General features: G+C 34.0%; 1 protein-coding gene and 1 pseudogene across 3 annotated transcripts in view; one reads left to right on the top strand and one right to left on the bottom strand.

Annotated features, from left to right (window-relative positions):
• The window catches only part of LOC144974612 (uncharacterized), a 41,905-nt gene that overhangs the window by 5,088 nt on the left and 10,334 nt on the right, over positions 1-26,483 (bottom strand). For both annotated transcript variants that reach the window (XM_078917643.1, XM_078917644.1), the window contains exons 3-10: positions 24,037-24,137; positions 18,355-18,493; positions 8,511-8,614; positions 7,434-7,490; positions 3,475-3,642; positions 2,162-2,292; positions 1,533-1,672; positions 161-245 (exon numbers count right to left, since the gene is read on the bottom strand). In XM_078917643.1, the coding sequence (XP_078773769.1) occupies positions 161-245; positions 1,533-1,672; positions 2,162-2,292; positions 3,475-3,642; positions 7,434-7,490; positions 8,511-8,614; positions 18,355-18,493; positions 24,037-24,137 (925 nt within the window). The remainder of the gene's footprint in view (positions 1-160; positions 246-1,532; positions 1,673-2,161; positions 2,293-3,474; positions 3,643-7,433; positions 7,491-8,510; positions 8,615-18,354; positions 18,494-24,036; positions 24,138-26,483) is intronic.
• On the top strand, positions 12,592-16,783 carry LOC144975531 (uncharacterized; annotated as a pseudogene). Its single transcript, XR_013645941.1, has 2 exons — positions 12,592-12,642; positions 13,459-16,783. The product of XR_013645941.1 is annotated as an uncharacterized LOC144975531 (transcript).

Below are 26,483 nucleotides of genomic sequence, written 5' to 3'. Positions count from 1 at the left end.
AAATTATCAACTTATTCACATATAATTCTAAAATTTTGATTGACATTTTTTATGTGGAAGTCAAAATTTTGATTTTGGTCAAATTTGGACGCCAAAAATTAAAATTATGCAACATAGCAGTTGTGTAAGTTGTTCAGTAGTTAATAAAAGCAATACTTACCCCTTAGAGTATAAAATAAGAGAGAGAAAAAATCTTTATCTGACTCTTTCGCCATCACCACAACCTCATGGTCTTTTTTGGGAACCTTGAGAAAACAGAAATATATATATATTTTTCTACAAGAAAAGCATGATGCAGTATTCAAAGTGGTAGACTTGTGTGAATTTTATGATTGCCACTAAAAACTAATATAGTTTGACTAGATGTATTCGATTTGCATTTTTATTGTTTTTCTCAAATAGTGTTAATAAACAAAAAAAAAGTCAATTAATTTAAACCTCTAACTAAAATTGACTTAAGTGAAAACAAATCTAAATAGATTAATGATCTTTTTTTTTTTTTTTAAATGCTCTTCTTCTATGTATAAGATACCAGTTGCTTTTTTGTTTTTGTTTTTTGGTTGTTGTTTTTTGGGGGGGGTTTTTGCCAATGATGATACTTTAGTATTTTATACTGAAGTCACGACAACATAAAGTTATTGCTATCTACATTTTGACGTGTTAAAGCAACCATTTTTCGATTTTAATTGTAAGAATCAATACAAAAATCAAATCAACAAAACTTTAATAAGCAAAGAACTTCCAGGTGGTATCCTACCTCTCTCTCTCTACATAGATTTCTTTTAATCATGTTTTCTGACAACAATGTATACCAAAAGATGGGTAAACTTTTTCATTCTACGGGAATATTATACTTATCTTTAATTTTGATTTACTTCATATCATACTGAATAATTCAAAACAGAAAAAATTTGATATCTAACATAAATAAAGCAACTTTCAATGATGTCATAACTTATTCTTTGAGAGAAAACTCTTTCAAGATTGTTACAATGTGATACTGGGGGTAAAAAAAAAAGGGGGGGATTGGGGAGAAATAAGGTGAAAGTAAAATTACACTTGTTAATAAATATAAGAGAGACTATGCTTGAATGTGTCCAAAAAATCTAAAAGTTGCATGAAACAGTGCCAGAAAAAAGCAGAAGGAAAAATACAAGAAAAAATCGTCTGAAAATATCAGCCTGCCTCAACTCCCAAGTAGAGCCAGGTTTATCTTATTTTTAATGTTTTTGTATATTATTGTTATTATTATTATTATTGGTGGTATTACGATTGTTGTATTTTTTGTGTGGTTATTAATGGTATCAGTTTATTTTTTGGTTCCATTTACCATTTTTTCCCACTTTCATGTATGTTGTCATCAAATTGTTGATTTATTGGCGAAAGCCTAAGATTGAATAAACTTTGAAACTTTGTATTTTTTCTTTCTACTTTTGCTGGCACTGTTTTACACACATATTTTTAGATTTTAATCTTACACTCATACCTGCCCTCTAATTTACCACTTTTAATGTTCTCGAAGTAAAACATACCAGATTAGCAAACACAGTGGCATTACCATAGGCCACGGACAGACCTAAAGCACTGTAAATTCCGACAAGATCAGTGTAGTAGTTGGTGCCAAAACTATTGTAGTAGTCTTGAGCTGCCTCTCGCCATGACTCCACTACACCTGCAGATAGTTTAAATCAGTATAAAATAAGAAACGTTTTATCTGTTCATGTACCTTCTTGAATTGGTATTCAATATAAATGTCAACTAAATCTAAGGGAAGAAAAAAAAATTGAACAAAAATCTCTTATTTTCACTTCACCGATAGTCAAAATGAAATACAGTCGCATCTCTAATCAAGAACTCCATAATCCAGATTTTTCCATTATAAGAACAGGTTGCCTGGGGACTGGTTTTTTTCCTCTTTATTTGTACACTTTACGGACTGATTCCACTATCCGGATGTCACTGTAATCCGGACAATATGCTGGGAGCGGAGGTGTTCGGATTGGACAGATGTGACTGTATTATTCATTATATTTAACAATTCTGTCTTTAAGTAAGATAATATCATAGAAACTAATAGCAGAACTCTGAAAAAGAGGTGTTGGGGGAGGGGGGGGGGGGGGGGGAAGAAGTAACCTTTGCTGTGAAAAAATTCTGTCCTTACCATGATAGCGACTGGGATCAAACATAACTTGGACATGAGGGTGAACCTGGCTGGCCCCGCAATGTGGCAGAATGTCCCAGATGAGGGATGGGTACAGGCCAATAGGATGGTGGGTTTTGGCCTTCTTCAGCCTGAAGATGCACGCAAACAAGCTAATAAATCAAAAGGGTGATGGTGTTGATAACAATGACATCTTTACATAGATATAAATCAGTCACCTGAATTCTCTGCTTCATTTGTCATATTGAATGTACGGAACAGAAAAATTTCAAATCCCTCTTGTCTAACAACTTCTGTGATTTCAAAATAATACTTTATATCACAGAATGTGATTTCACATCACTACGTAGGTGACACGTTTAATAAATGAGTATTGTGGCACAGGATAAATAGCTGAGTTGAACAACCAAATATTTAACAGGTTTTAATTATATGTCATATGAATATATATTGAAAAAAAAAACAACTAAATACCATCACTTAAGAACAGAAGAAAAAATAAAATAAAAATATAAAATTGTCCATGGTCTGAATAACATTGAATATGAGCTTTTTAAAAAAATTTTCTTTGATCACATTCACAGTAGGAGATAACTTTTAAGATATTTATCACCAGATGATCTACTAATATTATACGACAGAACTCATTTATCCAACATACTGTCAGGACATGGAATGCACTTGACTTTAATATAAAAATTGCTGAAACAATAAATGCTTTCAAAAATTGAGTTGAAAAAGAACTCCATACTTTGAAGTATGTATACGATGAATGAGATTTTTCTTTTTTTTTTTTCAGAAATATGCTTATGATCAACAGGTCTTAGGTGAGAAATTATTTATGATGCAGACCTGCCAACCCTTCACATTCCAATAGTGGAACCAGAACGCCTAAAAATAGGAATTTGAGACAAAAAATAGGAATTTCACCTCTTTCACCCCCCCCCCCCCCCCCCCCCCCCCCCGCTCATTATCATCACTTTTGTAAATCGGAATTTTAGAGACAATGGCGGAATAGTACAAAATGGAAGTGAAAATAGGAATGATTCCGTCAAAAGCGGATGGGTTGGCAGGTATGGATGATGTACCAACTCGACCTTCTATTTGTATATATGATTTTGTGTATTTATAATGTCCATGCATCAATTTGATCTTTTTTTTTGACTGTTTTCAACTATTATATATTTTTATTTGCAAAAACAACAGGATATTTACAAGTCTTTTGACCTATGTAACCCTTAATGACTATGATGATATAATAAACACAAAAAGCTAGAATTTTCAGTGCAATTCGTATAACGTCTAAAGCTTACCATGCATTGGTCAGCCCCATCAGGTCCATAAACTGGTCATAGTTCCACTTCAGTGGGTGGTGGGTCTTCAAGGCAATCAATGCGTGTAAAGCCTCAATTTTAAACACGTTGGAAGCAGAGAAAGCATACTTGCTTTCAATACGACCAAATAAGTGTTCTGCTGTATTCCTGTGTGATATAGTGAATTTTTTTTAATGGTATAATAATAATGAAGATGATAACAATAGTAGTAGTAATAATAATAATAATAATAGTAATAATAATAATAATAATAATAATAATAATAATAATAATATTAATAATAATAATAATAATCTATTCTTTTAAAAAAGCTAGAGTTGGGGGTCAATAATATTCTGTACAGCCCACTTAAATGTTTGCCAACAAGCACAGAATTACTGGCAAATATAAAAATAATAAAACTATAAAGCTATTTCTTCTATTCTTTTTGTCTTTCACAATTTCATCATGTGTGTGTTAATATCCAAACCAGTCACGGTGGAAAATAGCTTGCATTTTAGTTGTAGAGTACATTGCTCTCACCGACAGTCGGTCACAAGGTCATACTACCTGGTGAGCAGGGGTCAACGAGCTACTGCCAGTACCGTCAAAATTCCATCAAAATGATCAAATGTAATCATTTGTAATTCATTTGCGTTATAATCTTTAACTATTGTTATGTATTATATTATTTCTCTGACACTTCATCTTTATTCTCATATGATTTCTGTTTCTATGGGATAGATGTACGTCATCATACAATGAAAACAAAAGACCTCATATTTCAAATACTCATAAGTACACATATACTAAATTGAATCAAGAAATAACACATTTATACAAACACCACCCCCCTCTAAATCCATACATAATACAGGGATAATACTGAACTTTTCACCCTACAAAAATCTTCAGTGCGATTTTTCTGAAACTCATGCAATTTGGTTTTGATTAACAACTTGTCAGGTCAAATTCCCCACCAACCAGTAGAATAACAAGTCTCTTCACAGTGCTGACCACTGTTATCATACTACAATCTGAGAAAGTCATCAAGTAATCATCACGATACTTCACGCTGTTGGTAACAACACAAATAATACGATGCAGGCAATATTATAGCCATATTTCTGTCAAACTCTGAAAAAAATGCCATTTTAACAAATTTGGCCAGAAAACTTGTCCTTCAAATATTGATCAACTAAAATAACCCTCACGTTGTCAAAAACTCTCAAACCTGAGACTTCCTTGCGGTTTTAAGTTTGAGAGTTTTAGTTAAGATGAAGTCTCAGGTTTTAGAGTTTTTGACAAGATGAGGATCATTTTATTCGATTGATATTCATTGAAGAACGAGTTTTCTGGCCAAAATTTAATTATTTTTCACAGAGTACAGAAGAGTTGAAGAGATGCAAACATTAAGAACATCGTGGGATTGAGATCCATTTATATCGTAATACAGTATGTGTAATCACACAACCAATGACCAGTACAATGTAGTAATGATAATATAATAGTATAGTGCAGTCGAATGCTAGTACAGGGACTATAATAATATTATAGTATTATAATATTATGTGTAGCCAACTTTCATGACCAGCCCAGTTTATACAGACATTTTTCACTCTCTGATTTTAGCCAGTTTTTGTCTTAATGTGAGGATAGCTTTAATGTGGTGGATAGCGACATTTTGGTTGACGGTAGATGGTGCTGGCGGTGGTGATAGCAACAACGTATGTGATGCTGGTGGTTTAGGGACAGTAGCAGTACTGGTGCTGCTGAAAATTATGGTGATGCTGTCGTCGGGGCTAATACTTGTGACCATTATCATCTATTAGAGATGTTAATGCTTGTGACGTAGTCGGAAAAACCCCTGACACGTTTCATTTTTTAAAATTTGGCCAGAAAACTCGTCCTTTAAGTATCGATCATTTAATTAATGACCCTGTTCAATCCAACTCCAGGTTCGAGAGTTTTTGATGTGATGAGAACACGTTTTCTGGCCAAATTTTTAAAAATGTGTGTGTGTTTTTTTAATGTACGGGCTGTGTGATCGTGTTGTTGACGTATGGTGTAGTGTATTGGTTGGAGCGATAGTCACGTCAGTAGTAGTGATAGAGGCACGGGGATTGGGGGTGGTGATGGTGACGATACTAGTTGTACGGGGGATGGTGGTGCTGGTGGTGGTCATGATAAAGACGACAGTGGGCGTCAATAACACAGTGAGGTTAAATGATCGGGAACACCACATTGTGAATTTAAAGTACATTAGAACTAATGTATGTCCTTCAATCTTCATTTGATAATGACTGGTGTCAATGACTTTCTACTATATTAAAACAACTATATTCATGGCATCACCATTTAAAACCTATAATAATCGAAATCTTCAAACTTACTCATAATGAAGTTTATTATTTTTATGTAATCATACCACAATTTTTAAGCAAATAATCTTTGACGAACATTTCGCAGTATTTAAATTAAAAATTACGTATGCCAATCACTGGTACTCAGTCGAGCCACTCTACGAAACGAAACTAAAGTATGTGTTATAATAATCGCATGACCTAGCAATTTTAACAGTTAATGGAGTTGTGGTTAGAATTTACAATTCTTTTTATTCTATATCTGTGGGTATATTAGATGACGTGTAACAATGGAGAGAAAATGAGGGAAAAGAACAATCATAAGTCACTTATTACGTTTGTTCGCCGGCAGTGACTTTAACCTCGCTGACCCCTGGTCTGGCACTGTGCGGCGTGATGAATCACGCAGGTAGCATGAAAACTAAAAGGAACGATATGTGGTAAAACGAACAGCCGTGCAGTAAACACTTATGAGAACTAGATTGTTAACTCTTTCAGCCCTGGGACTGACTGAGCAGTCAGATGCTAGACCCTGGGCTTTCTAGTCTAATTTAAAACAATCATTTTATAAAAAGTATCAAGATATCACTTTCAAAGTTTTTTGGTATAACAATCAATCCTAGTATTAAACGAACTTGGAAATACAAAAAGATACATGTAAGATCAAAAGCATAGGATTATTTTGAAAAGTGTCTCTAAAATGAAGAAAACGGAAAAATTCAGGGAAAGAGATGAAACAGAGGTCTTATTGTAAAATGGCCATGAAGTTTAATATAATATATAAATTTTAAAAAAATAATAATATCATTGTTATTATGTGTAGCTCTATACTATTTGGGACGAGCATTGATCAGGACGATGCTAGGTTGTGAAAGTGAGACACGTGCGGGTAAATAGACGTTCACCATCTTGAAAACCTTACCGTGAGAGTGTGTCAAAAATGACGCATGTTTTCCCAAGCCAGGCTTGTTTGAATGAAACTATTTATAAAACTCATGGAAAACGATTGGTAATTCACTCATGAACGCTAAAATTATAGTCTGTTTCTAGAGGCGAACAGCAGTTAGAGCAGTATAGTGTGTCACAGATATATCTGTGTTCGGGGCTAGTGTGTAGTAGTGGATATCACGGATAAATCCGTGATCAGAGCTGGTTGAGTCAGAGACATTCAGATAGTGGAATCAGTCACCTAAAGAGGCATAATATGGCACATATTACAGTCTGTAGATTCAAATTCCAACCGTAGTAATCTAAGTCTATCATTGCAGCAAACAACAATAGGACTAGACGGGTTTCATAATTGGCCAATGAGTCATTTGTTAAAATCGTTTTTATTTATATATCTTTAACCATTCTTATTTGGGGGAGGGGAGTGATTCTGTAATTTACATGGAGCAGTTTTTCACGGAGCTTTATTACTAAGACAATTATTTCTTTAAAGCATGAATTGTCGTCCATTTTGACATTCTCAGATCAAATTAAATATTTAAGGATAAAATGTACAGGTTTTTCTTGTTTTAATTGTTACTGTGAAAAAAATAAATGTCCCACCTATTTGTGTATGTCATTTTTCAATTATGTTTATGTCATACTCACTCTTTAAATTTGCAGAAATCACATGTTGCTGCCGTCCTGTTTACGATGTCATCAACGCTTAAAGGAAAAGAAACAACAAAACATCTTAATGAATCATGGACAACAGTTTATTGCATGTCTCTTGCTAGTGATGTGAGGATTAAGACATTTTAATGCTATGATGTATTAACCGCAATAAAAAAAAAATTCATATTGACTGAAAAAACACATACAGCGATCTCTTTTATACTGCTGCCTACTCTATCGCCTCACTTATTATTATTATTATATTATTTTATTATTATTATCATCATTATTACCACTAATTTAATTACTTTTTTCGCAAATTACAAGAGCTATAACCTAACAATAATTGCCTATTTGGACAATAAAGATTATTATTATTATTATTACTATTATCTGCTAATTAATGATATACATGAATGAGATGAAATCTCTTTATCATCATCCGAACTCCTAATACTAATATTGTCAGTTTTGCAAAGGTGCAAAATGTGGACTAATCAGGTTTTACTGTAGATATGTAAAAATGGCAAGTTTATGTTTCTCAACATCAAGTAATTTCTCAATCATTGCACTTTTATAACTGCCACAAATGGCATTTTCGTAAACTAAATATTCTATGCTTTTGTAATTCTTATTATTATATATTATTATTATTATTATTATTATTATTATTATTATTATTATTATTATTATCATTATGATTATTATTATTATCATTATTATTATTATTATCATTATGATTATTATTATTATCATTATTATTATTATTATTATTATTATTATTATTATTATTATTATTATTATTATTATTATTATAATTATTATTATTATTATTATTATTATTATTATTATTATTATTATTATTATTATTATTATTATTATTATTATTATTTTATTATTGTTGTTGTTGTTGTTGAGAGTCAATGGAGACTTAACTCCATAAAATTTCTTTCTCAAAATTACTATCCTGAAAGCATGAGAGTTAGAGAATTGTAAAATTACAGTGCAAGCGAAGATGACTACATGCATTATTTACGTCTGTAGTAAAAAGCACAATTATTAACAACTTACTATTTTTGTTCAGGAATTTCTGGAGGTGAAACTGGCCTTTTGTTTCGTAGAGGATTAAATACCGTATGCTCTCTTGTGAACTTGCTGACTATGTGAATGATATCCTGTAGACAGGTACAGTAAAGTGTTTATTTATCATTGTGAAGCGGCTAAGTCAGATTACATTGGCATTGGTTTCAATGTATCTAAAGGCTGCAGAAGTGCTCCTTGCTATTATTCTATAAAATGACACTGCCCGATTTTCCTTTCTAATTACAGTGGTCTCTGTTTATAAGTACTCTTCTTTAATGCTGATCGGAGCTATGCTCGGGGAAACAGAATTTCTAAAATATAAATTTCCCCTTATACTCCACCTAAAGAAATGTCCTCAATATTTAAAGTTAGTTTGTTTTTTAAAAAACTATTTCTGGATTGAGGGGGTTTCTTTTTTTTTTTATTTCTGACTATCCTGACTTGATTGTTTCGCCTGTAAGATCTTATAGAAAGTGCTTTGCGATAAGATAAGCATCTTATATGAAGGGTACCAAGCAATTGATATGTCTGATCAGCAGAAATGGGATGAATTTGACTCCATATAAAAATAACAAATGAAAGAAAATAAGTGATAAAGCGATCTCAAAGCAACACCCTTAATACTTCATTGTTTCTAATTTGCACTCCCTGTGGTAGGTAGTCAATCATGAACTGAAATTGCATGTTTTAAATGCTGCACTCTGTTTAAAACTAAGGCTACAAGAAGGTGTAAAAACGTGGCCCTTATTTGGACAATCTAGAAATCGTTGTTCAGTTGGTGCATATATATATATATATATATTACTAAATACTACGTTAGGTAGCCTTTTGGGACACCTAACTCAGGTTTTCATAAGGTTTGTGCATTAGGTCACCCATTTTTCGGGCGACCTAACTCAAACGCATTAATCTTTCATACTCATGACGCAATGCCTATACATAGCCCTGCATTGCTTTGGTCTGTGTCTTTACTTTCTATATTTCAATTTTAAAAGAATTCCAATCACTTAATAAAGATTTATCAGTGTTTAATCAAGTTCGTAGTTATGTCACCCATTGTGTAAATGTCACTTACGTGACCCAGGCTAAAACACATGATATCTCACATGTCCGGATATATATCAAGGCGATTTCAATGCATGAATTTTTTTTTCAACCCAACTGATTTTTTGGGAAACAAATCCAAGACCAGAAATTTGACGAAGTAAGTTTTCTGGTCTCAACCTCAAGATATACATTTTTTTCATCCAGCTTACGATGGCATCGCGATTTTCTATTTTACGACAATTGACCGAATCTTTTATTTTACGACAATCTAAGACCCAAAACGAAAGCACTACGGGGAAAGAAGGAAAATGAAAGTAGCACAGAATTTGCGGTATTCGACATGGAATTCTCCATTCTTGTCACCAGTAGACTGTCTGTCAGTCCGTTTGTTGACTAGTCATTTATCTGTTTAATTCCATCATTTAGTAATTTCGACATGGCGGCATTGACTAGAAGCAAACGTTTGGTTGAACTTGGCATTCAACGAATGTTAATGTTGGAGTTCAGACAAAAAGGTAAGTAAGAGAAGAGTAAGACTAAGATACTCATGCCTCATGCTTTTTCTCTAGAACTTAATTATAAGATCTAGATTTATCTAGACGAATGATAATGTAGACCAATTCTCAGTCACTGTACTCTAGTCTCAAAGGTTAGAGGAGAAGGCAATGTTGTTGTTTTTTCTTTGCCAGTTTTGTTTGTCACAGATAACATGAGAGACAAAGTGTCACAAAGTCAAAAGACAGCAAACAAAAATAATAATAATAGATGACTCAAGACTAAAGATTTTTATTTGTATATTCTATACTCTAGGCTAGTAGTAGGCTCTATGATGACTATGCACATTTACTCATTCTCATACTTTTATTATGACATGTACGTTATTCATCATCGTCCACATAGATGAAAGCTTGGAATAACTTGGACTTGGAAACAAAAAACAACTTTAAAGTTTTGTGCATGTCAATTAAGATGAACATAAGTTAGAGGGATGCGTTTTGATTCTTAATTTTGTACTTAATTAATTAATCCTAAACGTTTATTCTCTTCCACAAAAGATGCTGAGCAAGAAATGCCCTCCAGTTCTTCATCTCCCGTTCCCTCTGCTGATAGAGATATTGACCCAGATGTAAGATTGAAGAAAAACATTGTTTCTTTTTTGAAGTAGATTCTAGGCCTACTGTTTTAAGATAAAATGTATTTTTTATGTTTGTTTTAAAGCTTCTCAAATACTTTTATACTTGAGTATTTAATATTTATTCATTTATCATTGTTTGATGCTGTCTGTGTATGTTAATGTTAGATATTCCATGCCTCAACCCCATTAAAAAAAACAACTTATTTTCTCACACATGAAATGCTATAATAATGCAATGCTTATTACTTATAAAGCCAGTGCTATTGAACATGATATGCTACTCAGTCTTACGATTAGAATTATAAGTTACACATTTTGACAATAATTATTTTTAAAATAAAAGTTGTTACGATTAGTGACTGTCCTAGTTCTTTACAGAAACTCAGGTGAGGCTTCTCCCTATTCTCTCACTTTAATGGTGCATCATTTCCTAGGTCTAATGCTATGTCACATTGAGACCTATTTTCTAATCAAATCTAACCGTATTTAAATAGAGCATTACCTGTAATATCAGATCACTCGGCAGGCACCATTACATTTCCATTTCTACATTTGAATCAATCAAAAACTTAATTTCTTTTATATCAACAGTTTGTTCCAGCACCACCCTCACAAACAAGTAGTGAGGATGAGGGGGAAGAAATGCTTTCCAAATTGCCAGCTTTGAGGTTCAAAGAAAAGATCCTATATTGGAATCAGGTACCTAATAAAACATCATTAATTGAAAAGCATATCTTCATCTCTCTGCCCTCTTCTTTAACATGACATTTGTTCTGGGTAGAGTTAGAGAGACATCCAAAAACTTTTTGATGGAGAATAGCGGTTAAATACTGCTTTAAACATGTCAAATCTTAATAAGTCGTGTAAGCAAATTTCTATGAAAAATCTGTCTGATGTGAACAATCTTTATTTTGCATTCTCAGGATCCAATGCTGATTGACAATGCTGAAAGTAATCATTGCGAATCTGAAATTGTTGAATTGTTGATGGATTGGTCGACAATATAAGTAAGGTAGGAAAAACCACTATGAGATACATGATCCTATTTACATAAATGATAATTATAAGCAGTCATTTATCGCTGTCTCCCCTAAGATCTATAGACACGAACAATCTGTATATCATTTCTTAAAGTCACATAAAATACAGTTTTACAGTATACAAAGCACATATAATAAGGTTGAGAACAGGGTGGAATATAAAAAATGCTGTCTAAAATGATTGATTTATTTCTTTAAAATGATAATTTTTAAAGTCAAACTCTGGTATATGTTAGTGTCCTCTGTTAAAAGATTCCATGTTTAATAATAATAATAGGATATAACTCTTGATTTTTATCTTGATCATGATTGGAGCAACTAGGTATCTACTTATGCTATATAATCTATTTTTTATGAATTATATTTATTACTGATTACTACTATTTTACATCAAATTTCTAATAAAAAGAATATGTTTTTAGGCCTGATGAAAAGTTACCAAATCCACAAGAAGTCCGTCTTGAACCATCCCGACTGAATGAAAATAGGAATGAAAGCAGTAATAAGGTTAGTCTTATTACTTTATTTGACGAATTGACTTTAACGGAAGGATAAACGTCTGTTTTGATTATGCAACATCAGAGGAACAATTTGAGTAAATCGGGTCTATATCTCCAATTTTTTAAATATCTGCTTGGCAAGGTACATTTATGGTGCATTGCAATACTAGCAGCATAACTGTCAGGTGTACAAGGTGTTAATGAGTGTGGATTAGGAGGTTAGAGTTGTGATTTTATTAAGAGTCATTAACTGGAATTTGTATCAAGAAGACTGTCAGCCGGTCCAGCCAAACTGTATAGATACATTAAATGCAAGTCTTTGGAGATGTTCTGTATTTAAACATAGAATGTCTCCTGCCACCAGTCTTTGTCTAATGGTTTTAGGGATCGGGTTAAATGTAATGTAATGCATGTTCTGAACGCAGGCTCTTCCATGGCACTATATTCAGTAACATCAATGTCAATCACTTAAATTTACACAAATTGTCTCAAATGTCTCTTCATTGTTAATGGTTTTAAGTTAAAATAACTATACCGTAATATAGTACACAGTGTTGATTGAAATAATTGTCCAGTGTGATGAAAGCCCATGTAGTATAAAAGATGGATCAGATTTGAATTATAGTCCCCTAGTTGTAAAATTATAGTGGCCGAGTGGTTAAGGCATTGCACTGTGTCCCGGAAGGACCTGGGTTCGAGCCCCGCTTCAGGCACTTTCGTTTTTTTTCCTTGAGCAAGTTTATTAACCCCCAATTTGCTCACTTGGACAACATAGGTGATCGTTGTTCACATCAGACATCTTGTTTGATGAGTTATCTATATTCCTTTGTGGAATGCTTAGGCGACGATATCTTATGATGTGGCGAAAAAGGCATAATTTTTTTTTTAAATAATTAATAACACAAATTTAATTAGAAATTAGTGTGCAATTGTAAGAGGATTGAGATTCTGGGAGTCGAGAGTTTAGAAAGTGGCCATTATAAATTTTGGTCGTTATTGGGAAGATGGTTAGATTTCATTAAGTATGTTTTTCGTGTTTTTAAGCCTACCTTCATAAATATCTGAACATCAACACTCCTCTATCTAATTTATTTAGTAGACATTATTTTTAAAAGGTGATTTGTCCTCAAGGATATTTTTTTCAAGCATTTATGAAATCACTGCTTATGGCATTATCATCTGGGCAATGAACTTTTCTTTGATTTACATTTCAGAAACCAAAACGAATGTGTAAGTTTTGTGATGAATTTCCAACCCATCTCACTCGTCATATAAAAAGAAAACACGGTACAGAGGAGGAGGTGATTTCTGCTTTGAAACTACTGAGCAAAGAGCAAAACAGAATGTTTGATACCATGAAAAAAAGCGGCATTTTTAAAGCAAATGCAGAAATTCATCGCAAAGATAAGCAAGCAACTTTAATAAGGGAGAGACGCCAAGGCAATGCTGCTACAGTAATGTGTTCTGGCTGCTTAGGCTTTTTTGATGGCAAAAATATATTTCGTCACAAAGAAAAGTGTTCTCGAGTGATGTCTTTGCAAGCTGGCACAATTAAAATGACTTCTTTGTCAGACTGTACAAAAGAAATAGGTGTTGATGTTGAGTTTAAGACCAATGTCATTGATAGGTTTAGAAAAGATGATGTTGGAGACATTTGCAGAACAGATTTAGTTGTATTGTTGCTTGGAAAAAACAATGGGCAAGATCAGTAAAAAAGGAAAGATCCGTTATAATGGGTGAGATGAGACTGTTTGCCAACTTAATTTATTTATTACGAGCAGAGTCCGAAAACAAAAATGCCTCGGGACCAGATGTGTTGGACTACAAACAATTCAATGTACTTGAAAAGGTTGTCATCAAATTTTGTGACAAAGATGATGGCCAAAAGGCCGGTTTGAAAGTGAGAATCGGATTTGTTCTAAAGAAGGCAGTCAACGTCATGAAAGGGTACTTTGTTATGAAAGGTGTATTTGAAAAAGAGCAAGATTTGAGCAGATTTATAGATGTCCTCAATCTGAATTGGAGATTTATCTTTTATTCAGCTCAAGTAGAATGTGAATTAAAACGGGTGGTCTTCGTAAACCAGCAGCCATGCCATTGGAAGAAGATATTTCAACTTTCAGAAAATACTTGTTGCAGGAAATGGTAAATGGGATGGCTCAATTTGGTATCTGGATAAACAGACTTTTATTTTCATGAGGAATATAATTTTGTCAAGGATAACCATGTTTAATGCTCGAAGAGGTGGTGAGCTAAGTAGGCTTACTTTAGCTGAGTAGAGAGATGCCATCACAGGTGCTTGGATCGATCCAAATTTAATTATGAATGTTGACGATCCAATGTAAAAATATTTGATCGATAATCTGAAACTGGCCTACCAAGCTGGCAAAGGTAATAGAAAACTTGTTCCTGTTTTGTTCCCAATGGACACAATAGAGCCTATAACAAAACTTCTAAGTGAGAGGATAAATTGTAATGTTTCTATTGAAAATACATATTTGTTTCCCAACACTGGTCAATCAACTGACCATGCCAGTGGATACCATTGCCTTCAGTCTGTTGGAAAACGTTGTCTTGGACTGAAGCAGCCTCACCTCCTGATTGCTGATAAGTTTAGACATAGAGTTTCCACCATGTTTGCTCAATTAGACATTCCAGAAGAACAAAGGACCATTTTTTATCGTCACATGGGACACTCTGAATCTTTCAATAGAAATGTGTACCAGTGTCCATTGGCAGTGACAGAAATCACAAAAGTGGGGAATTTCTTGTTGAACTCAGTAGATGATACACCACAGCCTCAAAGAGTTTTACATGAAGAAGGGGAAATCAGCAACTCAGATATTTGTTCTACAACATTACCTCAACAACATGAACTGTCCAGCTATCTTCTGAGCAAGCAACAGTAAATGAACAAAATGTACAGCTTGCTGGAAACAGAAGCAAAAAATCACCAGACGTTACTCAACGTCAATATACAAAATGGTCTGATCACGAGTCCGATATTGTAAACTCTTACTTGAAGAAATATATCACAGATACCTCAAATAAAGGATGTCTTCCCAGCAAAAGAGATGTACTTGAATTTTTATCAAAATACAAAGTTCTTGAAGGTTATGAAAATAAGGCAACTTTGGTAAGAAACAAAGTCTTCAACGAGAAAAAGAAGTTCAGAAGTTTCTGTTCATAGCATAGATATGATACAAGACATAAGATGGGTGACAGGTGTATTAATTCTTGTCTTTGATGCTCATACATATATAATATACAAGCTTGGATCACCCTTCCCCTGTTGGATGTAACAGTGTAAACATTTTCTGTAAATTGTAAGTGTGTTGATATTTGTCTTTTTTCTTTAAATTGCTGGTCTTGAATTAAATTTCTAGGTCTTGAATTTTAAAATTGTTTTTAGTGATAACCTGTAATCATCTAAAAGTTGACAGGATATCTAGTCAAATGTAAAATATTTCGCTTTGTCTTTCACAAAATTAAGAGTGGAAAACTGTTCAATATTTATAATGTTTGTTACAAGAATGATTGCATTGAAAATATTGAAAGTAACCACCATCTGGTAGGTATCGACTGCCTCATTATACTGTAAGACATACGTGCAGTCAACATGCTAAAGATGATGGCATCTGTGTTTTTGAGTGGATTTGATGAACAAATTCACCTTTTTAAAAAATAAAATAAAATCATCCAGATGTTTTATCAAAACAAAAATTCATACAAAGCACATTTATTTTATGTCGATTGTAAACACCATGCAATGTTGGTGATGATTGGTTCAATGGTTTGGGAGCCTTTTATGTATGATAAGGAAAAGTCAGATTTTCCAAATACATGGCAGATATCAAGTAACATTGCAAATCGTGTATTTTTGATGTATAATTCCATGAAGTGTTTATGGTACAAATATGTATTAAGTGACCCAATGGGTGACATAAATCATTTATTTTTAGTGGATAATTTCATCAACTCTTGTTTATGGTACAAATATGCATTAAGTGACCCAATGGGTGACATAAATCATTTATTTTTAGTGCATAATTTCATCAACTCTTGTTTATGTTACAAATGTGTATTAAGTGACCCATTGGGTGACATAAATCATGTATTTTTGGTGTATAATTTCATTAAATGTTTATGTTACAAATGTGTATTAAGTGACCCATTGGGTGACATAAATCATGTATTTTTGGTGTATAATTTCATTAAATGTTTATGTTACAAATGTGTATTAAGTGACCCATTGGGTGACATAAATCATGTATTTTTGGTGTTTAATTTCATTAAATGTTTATGTTACAAATGTGTATTAAGTGACCCAATGGGTGACATAAATCATGTATTTTTGGTGTATAATTTCATTAAATGTTTATGTTACAAATATGCATTAAGTGACCCATTGGGTGACATAAATCATGTATTTTTGGTGTATAATTTCATCAAACTCTTGTTCATGGGTAACATCACGTATTTTTAAAATATATGTTTATCTCATATTGGTTTTTAATAAATTTTTATTTTAAAATCAAAGTCGTTACCGTCATCATTTGTTTAATAAATGTGCTTATCTCTGTCCGTTTATACTTCTACTTCTATCGTTTGTGTTGGGTACTTGTCTGGATAGAATTTTTTTATGCTTACACATGTAGGTACATTCAATTTTCTATCAACCTAAGACAAGTGTGTTATTTACTGCTCGAATGTAATTGGTTGGTGCTTTAAACGATCATACTGGGATGGGTTCCCGACCTCCCATAGTGAGCAGGGAGGTACTTACTGTGTCTTCTACCCCCCTATATCTGTTTTCCAATTGCTTTCTGTTTTTGTCTTGGAATGAGATGCTTAGTTTTGTCCTGACCCTGGCCGGAGCTCTTGGCTGGGAGGGAAACCGTCGATTGTATAGTCAAAGTTTTGGGAGATGATATTTTTTTCCTTGTATATCTTCTCTCTTTTGTACTGTTATTTTTTTTTAAATCTTTAACATATGATTTGTAAACATTTGAGTGTATCCCTCTTTGTGGGATCTTGTACGGGTGTCTGGATAAGACTTAGGTATCTCAATCTAAGTACACTGATAGAATGTTCTTGGAATCTACATTTATTGTTCTCTATTTGAACCATTCCCATTTGCCCTATTTTTTTCCTTAAGTCCTTTTAATTGTACATCTAGAATGTTTTTACTATCCAATTTTCTTCCTTTTTACTGGCGCTGATATATAACCTAAATGTGTTGCAAGCGCCGTAAAACCCTTAAAAACAAGCAAAGACATAAACAATCCAAAAACACCAAATATTGTCATGGGTAACCTAACTCACATTTTTATTGGAGTTCCTAACGTAGGAAATATACCATTGCAATTTGTGGGCTGCCTAAGTAAGTGAAAACAGTTAGTAAAAGTTAGGTCATCCAGTTAATTTTGTATCTCTTTTACTTTGTATAATTTTTACGCACATTTTTGTGGAATTATTCATTGTTTCATTTTAACATGTTTAGTGCCCCTGTGTGGCCGAACTTGTCTTTAATAAGAGATATATAGCTGGGTGACCTAAGTGATGTTTATACAATGGGCTACCAAATGTAGTAAATAGAATTATATATATATATATATATATATATAATATATATATATATATATATATATATATATATATATATATATATATATATATATATATATATATATATATATATATATATGTGTGTGTGTGTGTGTGTGTTACATGTTACATGTAACAAAACGAGGTGAGAATAAATAAATAATTCTCTCCAAGAAACTGTCGAGCACTCTACGTTGTTCCAACTAACTCCCATCAACCATATATATATATATATTTTTTTTTTTTTTTCAAAGCAAAAAGGAACATTATCTATGGGCCTTGATAACCAGGTTCACTCATATAGGTTGTATTATGACATCATAGTTAATAATTAAAATATCTTAACACTAAATAAACATTACAAAAAAACTGAAACATGTTAAATTCGAAAGGCAGTTGAAACTGTTCAAAAAAGGTATTTAGATATTTTGGATTTGACACTGTGAGAGAAGCAACTTAATCATTATGAACACTTAACACATCAATACATGTCCACAACATACCTGATCATATAACTCTTGCATTAAAGCCTGCTTATTACCAAGCCAGCGGCTAACTTTAGGTTTAAAAGGCTGGGGAATCTTTAAATGGGCTTTCCTTGCTTCAACATTGAAGATGGCATCAAAAGTTTTGTGTAAAGTCCTGAGGATATAATAGGTTTGGATTTAAAACTAAGTGTGATGGTTAATTTTTCTTCTTCTTCTTCAAGTACCAAGTCTGTGCCAGACATTGGTGATCATGGTACGCCATTCATCTCTCTGATCAGATAACCTCAGAAAACTAATATTACTCTTTTCTTTCTTTGTCACCCAGCTGTTCAAAAGATTCAAAAATGTTTTTCTTGGTCTACCTTTACTCTTTATACCTTCTATCTTTCCTGTGAGAGCAAGATGTTCAATACCTCAGGGGTGTTAATGACTGGTCACTAAAAAGGAGGAAATTTTTCAGCGCTTAGATCAAGAACCATCCATGAAAAAATAACCTATAAATTTAAATTTCATTAAAAGTTATTGTGATGCAATCCAAAATGTGTCTCCCAGCAATTTCTGACATCACTCGGAGGAATTTCAAAAACTGAAAGTGTAATTATAACATGGTGGTTGTAGTAATGGTAGTGGTAGGGATAATGATGTGGTGGTGGTTGTAGTAGTTGTGGTAAGGATGATGATGTGATGATGGTTGTAGTAGTAGTGGTAGTCGCCACAAACATCTCCCGTATTCACAGATTCACTAATGCCCACATCCCATTGTTTCAAGTTGACCAGAGACGCCAGCTTAAAATTTGTCTCACGTAAATGTCAGAAACAATTCCGATCAATTTCAATGCTTAAACAGGAATTTCTGCAAACAAAATATAATCTATTGAGATCTATAATCATCCTCATACCCCTTGTTTCAAATCAAGTAAAGTTCCAAAACCAATTTATGACGTATAAAATATTAAAATGAATGGTAGGTGTGGTGGTAATAATGATATGATGGTGGCTGTTGTAGTGGTGGCAGTAATGATAATGTATGTGGTTGTGGTGGTTGCAGAATTGGTGGTGGTGATATTGTTGTGTTGAAGGAGGTTGTAGTAGTGGTGGTAAAGATGTTGTTTTAATAGTGATAGTGTTGTGATGACGTCGTAGTGGTAGTGGCAATGATGATGATGATGTGGTGGAGGTGGTTGTAGTAATGGTGGTGCTTCATGAAATGATGGTGTGGCGATGGTGGTGGTTGTAGTAGTAGTGGCAGTGATGATGATGATGATGATGATGATGATCATGATGATGAAGATGATGATGATGATGATGATGATGATGATGATGATGATGATGATGATGATGGTGATGATGATAGTGGTGGTGGTGGTGATAAGGTGTGTACTTGAACGTGAAAAGAGAGAATGATTGCTGATGTGAAAAGGATATGATCCATTTTATAGATTTAGGTTTGTCTGACAGAAGGAAAGATATTGTGTGTTTGTGTGTGTGTGTGTTTTGGTTGTTTGTTTTTAAGGGTTTACAGCGCTTGCAACACATTAAGGTCATAGCAGCTCCAGTAAAAGGGAAGAAAATGGGATAGTAAAAAGTTCTAGAATTACAATTAAAGCACCCAAGAAAAAGTAAGACACAGGGGAACGGAACAAAAAGGGATCAGATGTAGATTCCAAGAGCATACAACCAATGTACTTAGTTTGAGATCACCTATAAGTCTCATCCAGGCACAAAGAGGAATACACTCAAATGCTTACATTATACATTCAAAATAACAACTATAATAATACATAACAGAGAGATGATTTACAAGGAAAAAAATATCATCTCCCAAAACAATAACTGTGCATTTGACTGTTTCCCTTCCAGTTAGGACTCTGGCCAGGGCCAGGAAAAAACCAAGTAATCTCATTCCAAGACAAAGACAGAAAGCATGTTGGAAAACAGATATAAGGGGATAGAAGACATAGTATGTACCCCCTTGCCCACTATGGGAGGTCAGGAACCCCACCCAGGTGTGTGTGTCTGTGTGTGTGTGTGTGTGAGAGAGAGAGAGAGAGAGAGAGAGAGAGAGAGAGAGACAGAGAGTGAGAGAGAGAGAGGGAGGGAGGGAGGGAGAGAGAGAGACAGACTGCTCAAAGTGAATATGGTGATAGGTACAGAGAGATTAAAGTGCAAAACTAACCGAGGTTAAAAGTACTGAGTGAACTTTATTGTTAGGTGTGTATTTGCTTTATTTGTTAATCATAAATATTAAGTTAACGTATGTTTCATGTTGGAAATTGCCAGGAAATTAACATTTTAATTGAATCCTCTGTGTGTGTGTGTGTGTGTGTGTGTGTGTGTGTGTGTGTGTGTGGGTGTGTGTGTGTGTGTATCATTGTTAAGTACATGAAGATGAAAATTGAAAACTTATTGAGGCTGAAGAACTGGGTGCACTTTACTGATTTGTGTGTGTGTGTGTGTGTGTGTGTGTGTGTGTGTGTGTGTGCATCATTGTTAAGTACATGACGATGAAAAGTGAAAACTTATCGGGGCTAAAGAACTGGGTGCACTTTACTGATTTGTGTGAGAGAGAGAGAGAGAGAGAGAGAGAGAGAGAGAGAGAGAGAGAGAGAGAGAGAGAGAGAGAGAGAGAAAGAAAGGGAGAGAAAGAGAAAGAAAGAGAGAGCAAGAGAGAGAGAGAGAGAGAGAGAGAGAGAAAGAAAGAGAGAGAGAGAGAGAGAGAGAGAGACAGAGAGAGAGAGAGAGAGAGAGAGAGATCTCAAAGTGAATGTAGTGATGAGTACAGATAAATGAAAGTGAAAAATTAACGGACTTAAGAACTGAGGGAACTTTATTGATTTTTGTGTGCACGTGTATATGTTTGTAGGTCATTTCAGCGGCACTTAAAATATATATGAGGCTGTTAAAGAATATAGATTTAAGTAAGATCAAAAGCACCGGAGAAAAAGTGACTGGTTCAAAGAAGGCTCACAAACGGACGCCAAGATCAAACTATCAATGTAGTTAGTTTGAGGTCACCTAAAAGTCTCACCAAGACACAAGCACAGAATCCTTATGAGAGAAATACAAAATTTAGAACAACAAATCTAACGTCACACAAAATAGAGATGATATAGGAGGACAAACATATCATATCCCAAAAACGACTTTACATTCAATTGTTTCCCTCCGTGCCAATGAATCTGGCCAGGAAAAGGATCAAGCCAAGACAAAGGCAGAAAGCAACTCTGATCCATGCAAGTCAAAAGACCCCACCAGGAAGATGATGTGATAGTGGTGCTTGCACTAGAGGTGGTACTGATTACAATGAGGGCAGTGATGATGTGGTTATGGAGATGGTGTTACTGATGATGATGTGATAGTTGCTGTCGTAGTGGTGGTAGTTGTGGTAGAGATGGTGATGATGTCATGATGGCTTAGGGGTGAGAATGACTGGTCACAAAAATGGAGTTCAAGACCTATCTATGCGACGATAACGTATATATTTGAATTTCATAAAAAATTTACTGAGATGCAATCAAAAATGTGTCTCGCAATAATTTCTGACACCACTTGGAGAAATTTCAAAAGTTGAGAGTGTAATTACAACATATTTTAGTAGTAGTAAGAAAAGATGGCGGTAGGGATGATGATGTGATGGTGGTTGTAGTAGGGTCATGATAGGGATGATGATATGGTGGTTGTAGCTGTAGAGGTGTTGGGAATGATGGTGTGGTGGTGGTTGTAATAGTTGTGGTAGGGATGATGTGGGGTGGTTGTAGTAGTGATAGTTTGGATGATGTGGTGGTGGAGGATGTATTTGTATTGGTAGTAGGAATGATGATGTGGTGGTGGTTGTTGTAGTAGTGGTGGTAAGGATGATGATGTGATGGTAGTTGTAGTAGTAGTGGTTGTAGCTGTAGTGGTGGTGGTGGTTGTAGGTGGTAGCGGAGGGGATGATGATGTGGTGGTGGTGGTGGTAGGGATGACGATGTGGTGGTGGTTGTAGTAGTAATGGTGATAGGAATGATGATGTGATGGTTGTTGTAGTACAGGTGGTGGTTGTAAAAGTAGTGGTGATAGGGATGTTGATGTAGTGGTTGTGGTGAGCCTTTTTAATAGGCGGAATAGTGATGGTGATGGGCGGAGATAAACCACCATTTCGGCGGAAATCCGCCTTTAGGCGGAAGATTCTCAGCCCTGATACCTTTATGTCGATATAGGTGCCCTAAAAATTGCATTTGTCTTTTTCTTATTGTACGAATTAATAACCTTTTAGTTTCAGCTTGCTCTAATACTTCTACATTGGTTTTCTTCTCTGTCCATGAGATTTTTAACATCCTTCTAAGAAACCACATTTCTGCTACCTCCAGTTTCTTTCTAATGTCTTCTGTAATTGTCCAGCTTTGACAGCCATATAATAATACTGACCATACATAGGCCTTCAATACCCTATGTTTTGTTGTCATTGAGATATTGTGGTTTTTAAAAATTAAACTCATTTTATTAAAACTATCTTTAGCTATTGCAATTCTTCGTTTTTCTTCGGTGCCACATCTGCCATCTGAAGTTATTATTATTATTATGTATCCAAGATATTTAAATTACATCTTAATTGAAAGTATCAGCTCTTAAAATATGAAATAAGCAGAGCTGTATAATATGTGGGTATTCTGGAAAACTGAATACCCGGGACTTTTTCTTCCACCCCAAGTAATCACTCAAATAAGTAATTATGGAGTATGTTGTTTGTTTTTAAGGGTTTTACGGCGCTTGCAACACATTTAGGTTATATCAGCGCCAGCAAAAAGGAAAAAATGGGATAGTAAAAAGTTCCAGAATTACAATTAAAGCACCCAAGAAAAAGTAAGACATAGGGGAACTGAGAACAAATAGGGATCAGATGTAGATTCCAAGAGCATACCACCAATGTACTTAGTTTGAGATCACCTATAAGTCTCATCCGGACACAAGCACAAATTCCAACAAAGAGGAATACACTCAAATGCTTACATTATACATTCAAAATAACAAATATAATAATACATAACAGAGAGATGATTTACAAGGTAAAAAATATAATCTCCCAAAATAATAACTATGCATTTGGCTGTTTCCCTCCCAGCTAGGACTCCGGCCAGGGCCAGGACAAAACCAAGTACTCTCATTCCAAGACAAAGACAGAAAGCTTGTTGGAAAACAGATATAAGGGGATAGAAGACACAGTATGTACCTCCCTGCCCACTACGGGAAGTAATGGAGTATATGTGGAAAAACTAACAATTTGGGTGATAAGAGCAACCATGCTAACAAGGTAAGGGAGAAGGAAGTGGGACTGAGGGGGGAGGGGGGGGGGGGATGAAAGGATTGAGGGAAGCAAGGAGGAAAGAAAGAAAGTCGCCATTTATGTGGAAACTTAAAAGGCTACAGAAATAAGAAAAACCTGTCATAACAATCTGTCTTGCTATTCAGGTCCACATGCAGGAGGCGATAATAATCAATTATTAATCCACTTGTATTTCCATTTCCTTTTTTATGACAAACTCTGGCTTTCTGCGTTCAGCATATTATGGTCATGATTATCGATCATATTACCAAATTTTGGACTCTAAAGCATATTAAAATATGAGAAACCAATTCCAGTTGGCAAGTATTTTCTTTTAATCCTATATGCTTTCTCTTAAAAAGAAACAAAGTCACAGGTTAAAACAACAAGCTTACTGGCAGGAAGTGTCGGCTGATGACTCCCATTCCTTCACCATTCTAGGCAGACCAGTGATACTAAAATCTGCATTTTTGACACAATGAGTTCTGAAATGTTCCTGTTTTGAGATATATAAAAAGAAAAACAAAAAAAAACAATATGAATAAATATGAATGTATATCTCCCTTTCTTTTCAGACTTGAAAATATGGTAAATTTTGTCAATTGAAACTACATTAATCTTTATCTACACTGCTGTGATTGATTCATAATATTTTTTTTCTTTTCTTGATCTGTAAGATTATTCTCATTTTAACAAAGTAAATTAAATAATAATAATTTATTAAAATTTCATCTTAATCCTCTAAAAATTAGAGGATACCGGTTTGGTGCTGTTTACTATCCCCCCCCCCCCCCCCCCCCCCCCACACACACACACACAGATATTATAAATTCAAGAAGAAACAGTATCACTCTTTTTTTTTAATCTTCTGATGAAAAACATTGTCCCAATACAGTGGGTAAAAACAGTTGAGAAATAAATTTCTCTTTAATAAGCACCACATCAAGGAACAGGATTGCAGATTGAAGAAAAAAAGGTGGGGGAGGGGAGAGAAGAAGGAGACAACGAAGAAGAAGAAGAAGAAGAAGAAGAAGAAGAAGAAGAAGAAGAAGAAGAAGAAGAAGAAGAAGAAGAAGAAGAAGAAGAAGAAGAAGAAGAAGAAGAAGAAGAAGAAGAAGAAGAAGAAGAAGAAGAAGAAGAAGAAGAAGAAAGAAAGAAAGAAAGAAAAAAAGGCTTTACAATGAAAACTTTGTGATCCAAGTCTCATTTTCTATACTTTTTTTTAAGGACCTTGTCTATCCTCTGAGATTTTCAATGGCCACAATTGACAGAATGGAGGCTTTCCCCAAAACATAACATTAAAAAGAAAAGATCTTAGAAAAAAAGAAAAATTAATGCAGACTTCCATTATCATGAAAGTGACACAATATGTGTATTTTAAAGGTCAATGCAGGGGGTGGGGGAGATAACTTTTGTGATTGATAACGATCTACTGGAAGTTTGATTTTGATAAAATCCTATGACAAATTCTCAACTACTCCTAACAATATTGATTGCATCAAACCAGTTTTTTTAAAAACAAAAACAACTACAACAAATCCTTTCTTAAAAAAATATAGCATTGTGGAGAACATTGTGCTTATTTGAGTCAATAAAAAAATTGTTACGGCGCACAACTCTACTGAAAGATTTGAAAATTAGAAATGTATTTTTTACAGATAGATAAACAGATAACTTGATTTCCTTTTATAATTTAAAGTCAGTTTGAAAGTTCGTTGAGTCAAACAGATATCATAAAATATGTACCAACGACGACACTTGACTCCCAAAATCAACTAATTTTGACATTGTAAAAAGTTGTCAATTTGCGTCATCTATTTATGACATCAAGTATTATTATAACTTCCGTTGTGTTGTTGATTTAGCGGTGATCAGTATTGTTATGTATGTTCTAATTGCGTGTATGTTTGTGTGTGTGTGTGTGCATGTGTGTTTGTGTTTATGTGTGTGGTGTATACATGTGTGTGTGGGTGTTGGCATTTTTCAGCAAATCGTGGCATTCATAGTGATATTATTCACTTGATCACATGAAGGTATTTCAGTCGCCATTTTGATTCTTTTTTTACTATTAGGGTTAGCTCGAGATCGAGGATATTTCTTTTTCTATTAAGGTTAGTCATAAGTCTTAGTAAGTTAAGTAAAGGGGAAACATTCCGAAAGCTCCTACATCCCCAGTATTCTTTAAATTTGTATTTTCACCGTTGATATTTTGTCAGGCATTTATTTATTCAATTTGTCATTATATCTAGAAGTATTTTAAAAACTCTAGAACAAACCTAGATAGATTTGTGAAAGTTTAAAATTTCTTAATTTGACCATTGTTTTGATTTTCAGCCACTATTTTGATTTGTTAAATATTGAAAGGTAGTGCAAAGCAGTCCGAGAGTTGTTTTTTTTTTTCTATTAGGGTTAGCTCGAGAGGTTAGTCATAAGTCTTATTAAAGGTGCTAGGAAGTTTGTTTTTCCATAAGTTAAGTAAAGGGGAGACATTCCGAAAGCTCCTACATCCCCAGTATTCTTTAAATTTGTATTTTCACCTTTGATCTTTTGTCAGGCGTTTATTTATTCAATTTGTCATGATTTTTTCTATTAGGGTTAGCTCGAGATCGGATGATTTTTTTTTCCTATTAGGGTTAGTCATAAGTATTATTAAAGTGCTAGGGTGTTTGTTTTTCCTATTGGGGTTAATTAAAGGTACGGGTTTAATTTTTTCCTGGGGTTAGTTGAGGGAATATATTATTAAATATATTATTGGGCCACACAGAAAAATCAACCGAAGATATACCAAATTACACAGACAACATTGTTTACCAATCTGCCCTCATTAAATGATGGTGATTAC

The sequence above is a fragment of the Berghia stephanieae genome, chromosome 6, assembly GCF_034508935.2.
Source record: "Berghia stephanieae isolate SIO BIC M18660-M18661 chromosome 6, UCSD_Bste_1.3, whole genome shotgun sequence".
Classification (NCBI taxonomy): domain Eukaryota; kingdom Metazoa; phylum Mollusca; class Gastropoda; order Nudibranchia; family Aeolidiidae; genus Berghia; species Berghia stephanieae.
Note: the sequence above shows the minus strand (reverse complement) of the source record. Positions and strands in the feature narration are given on the sequence as shown.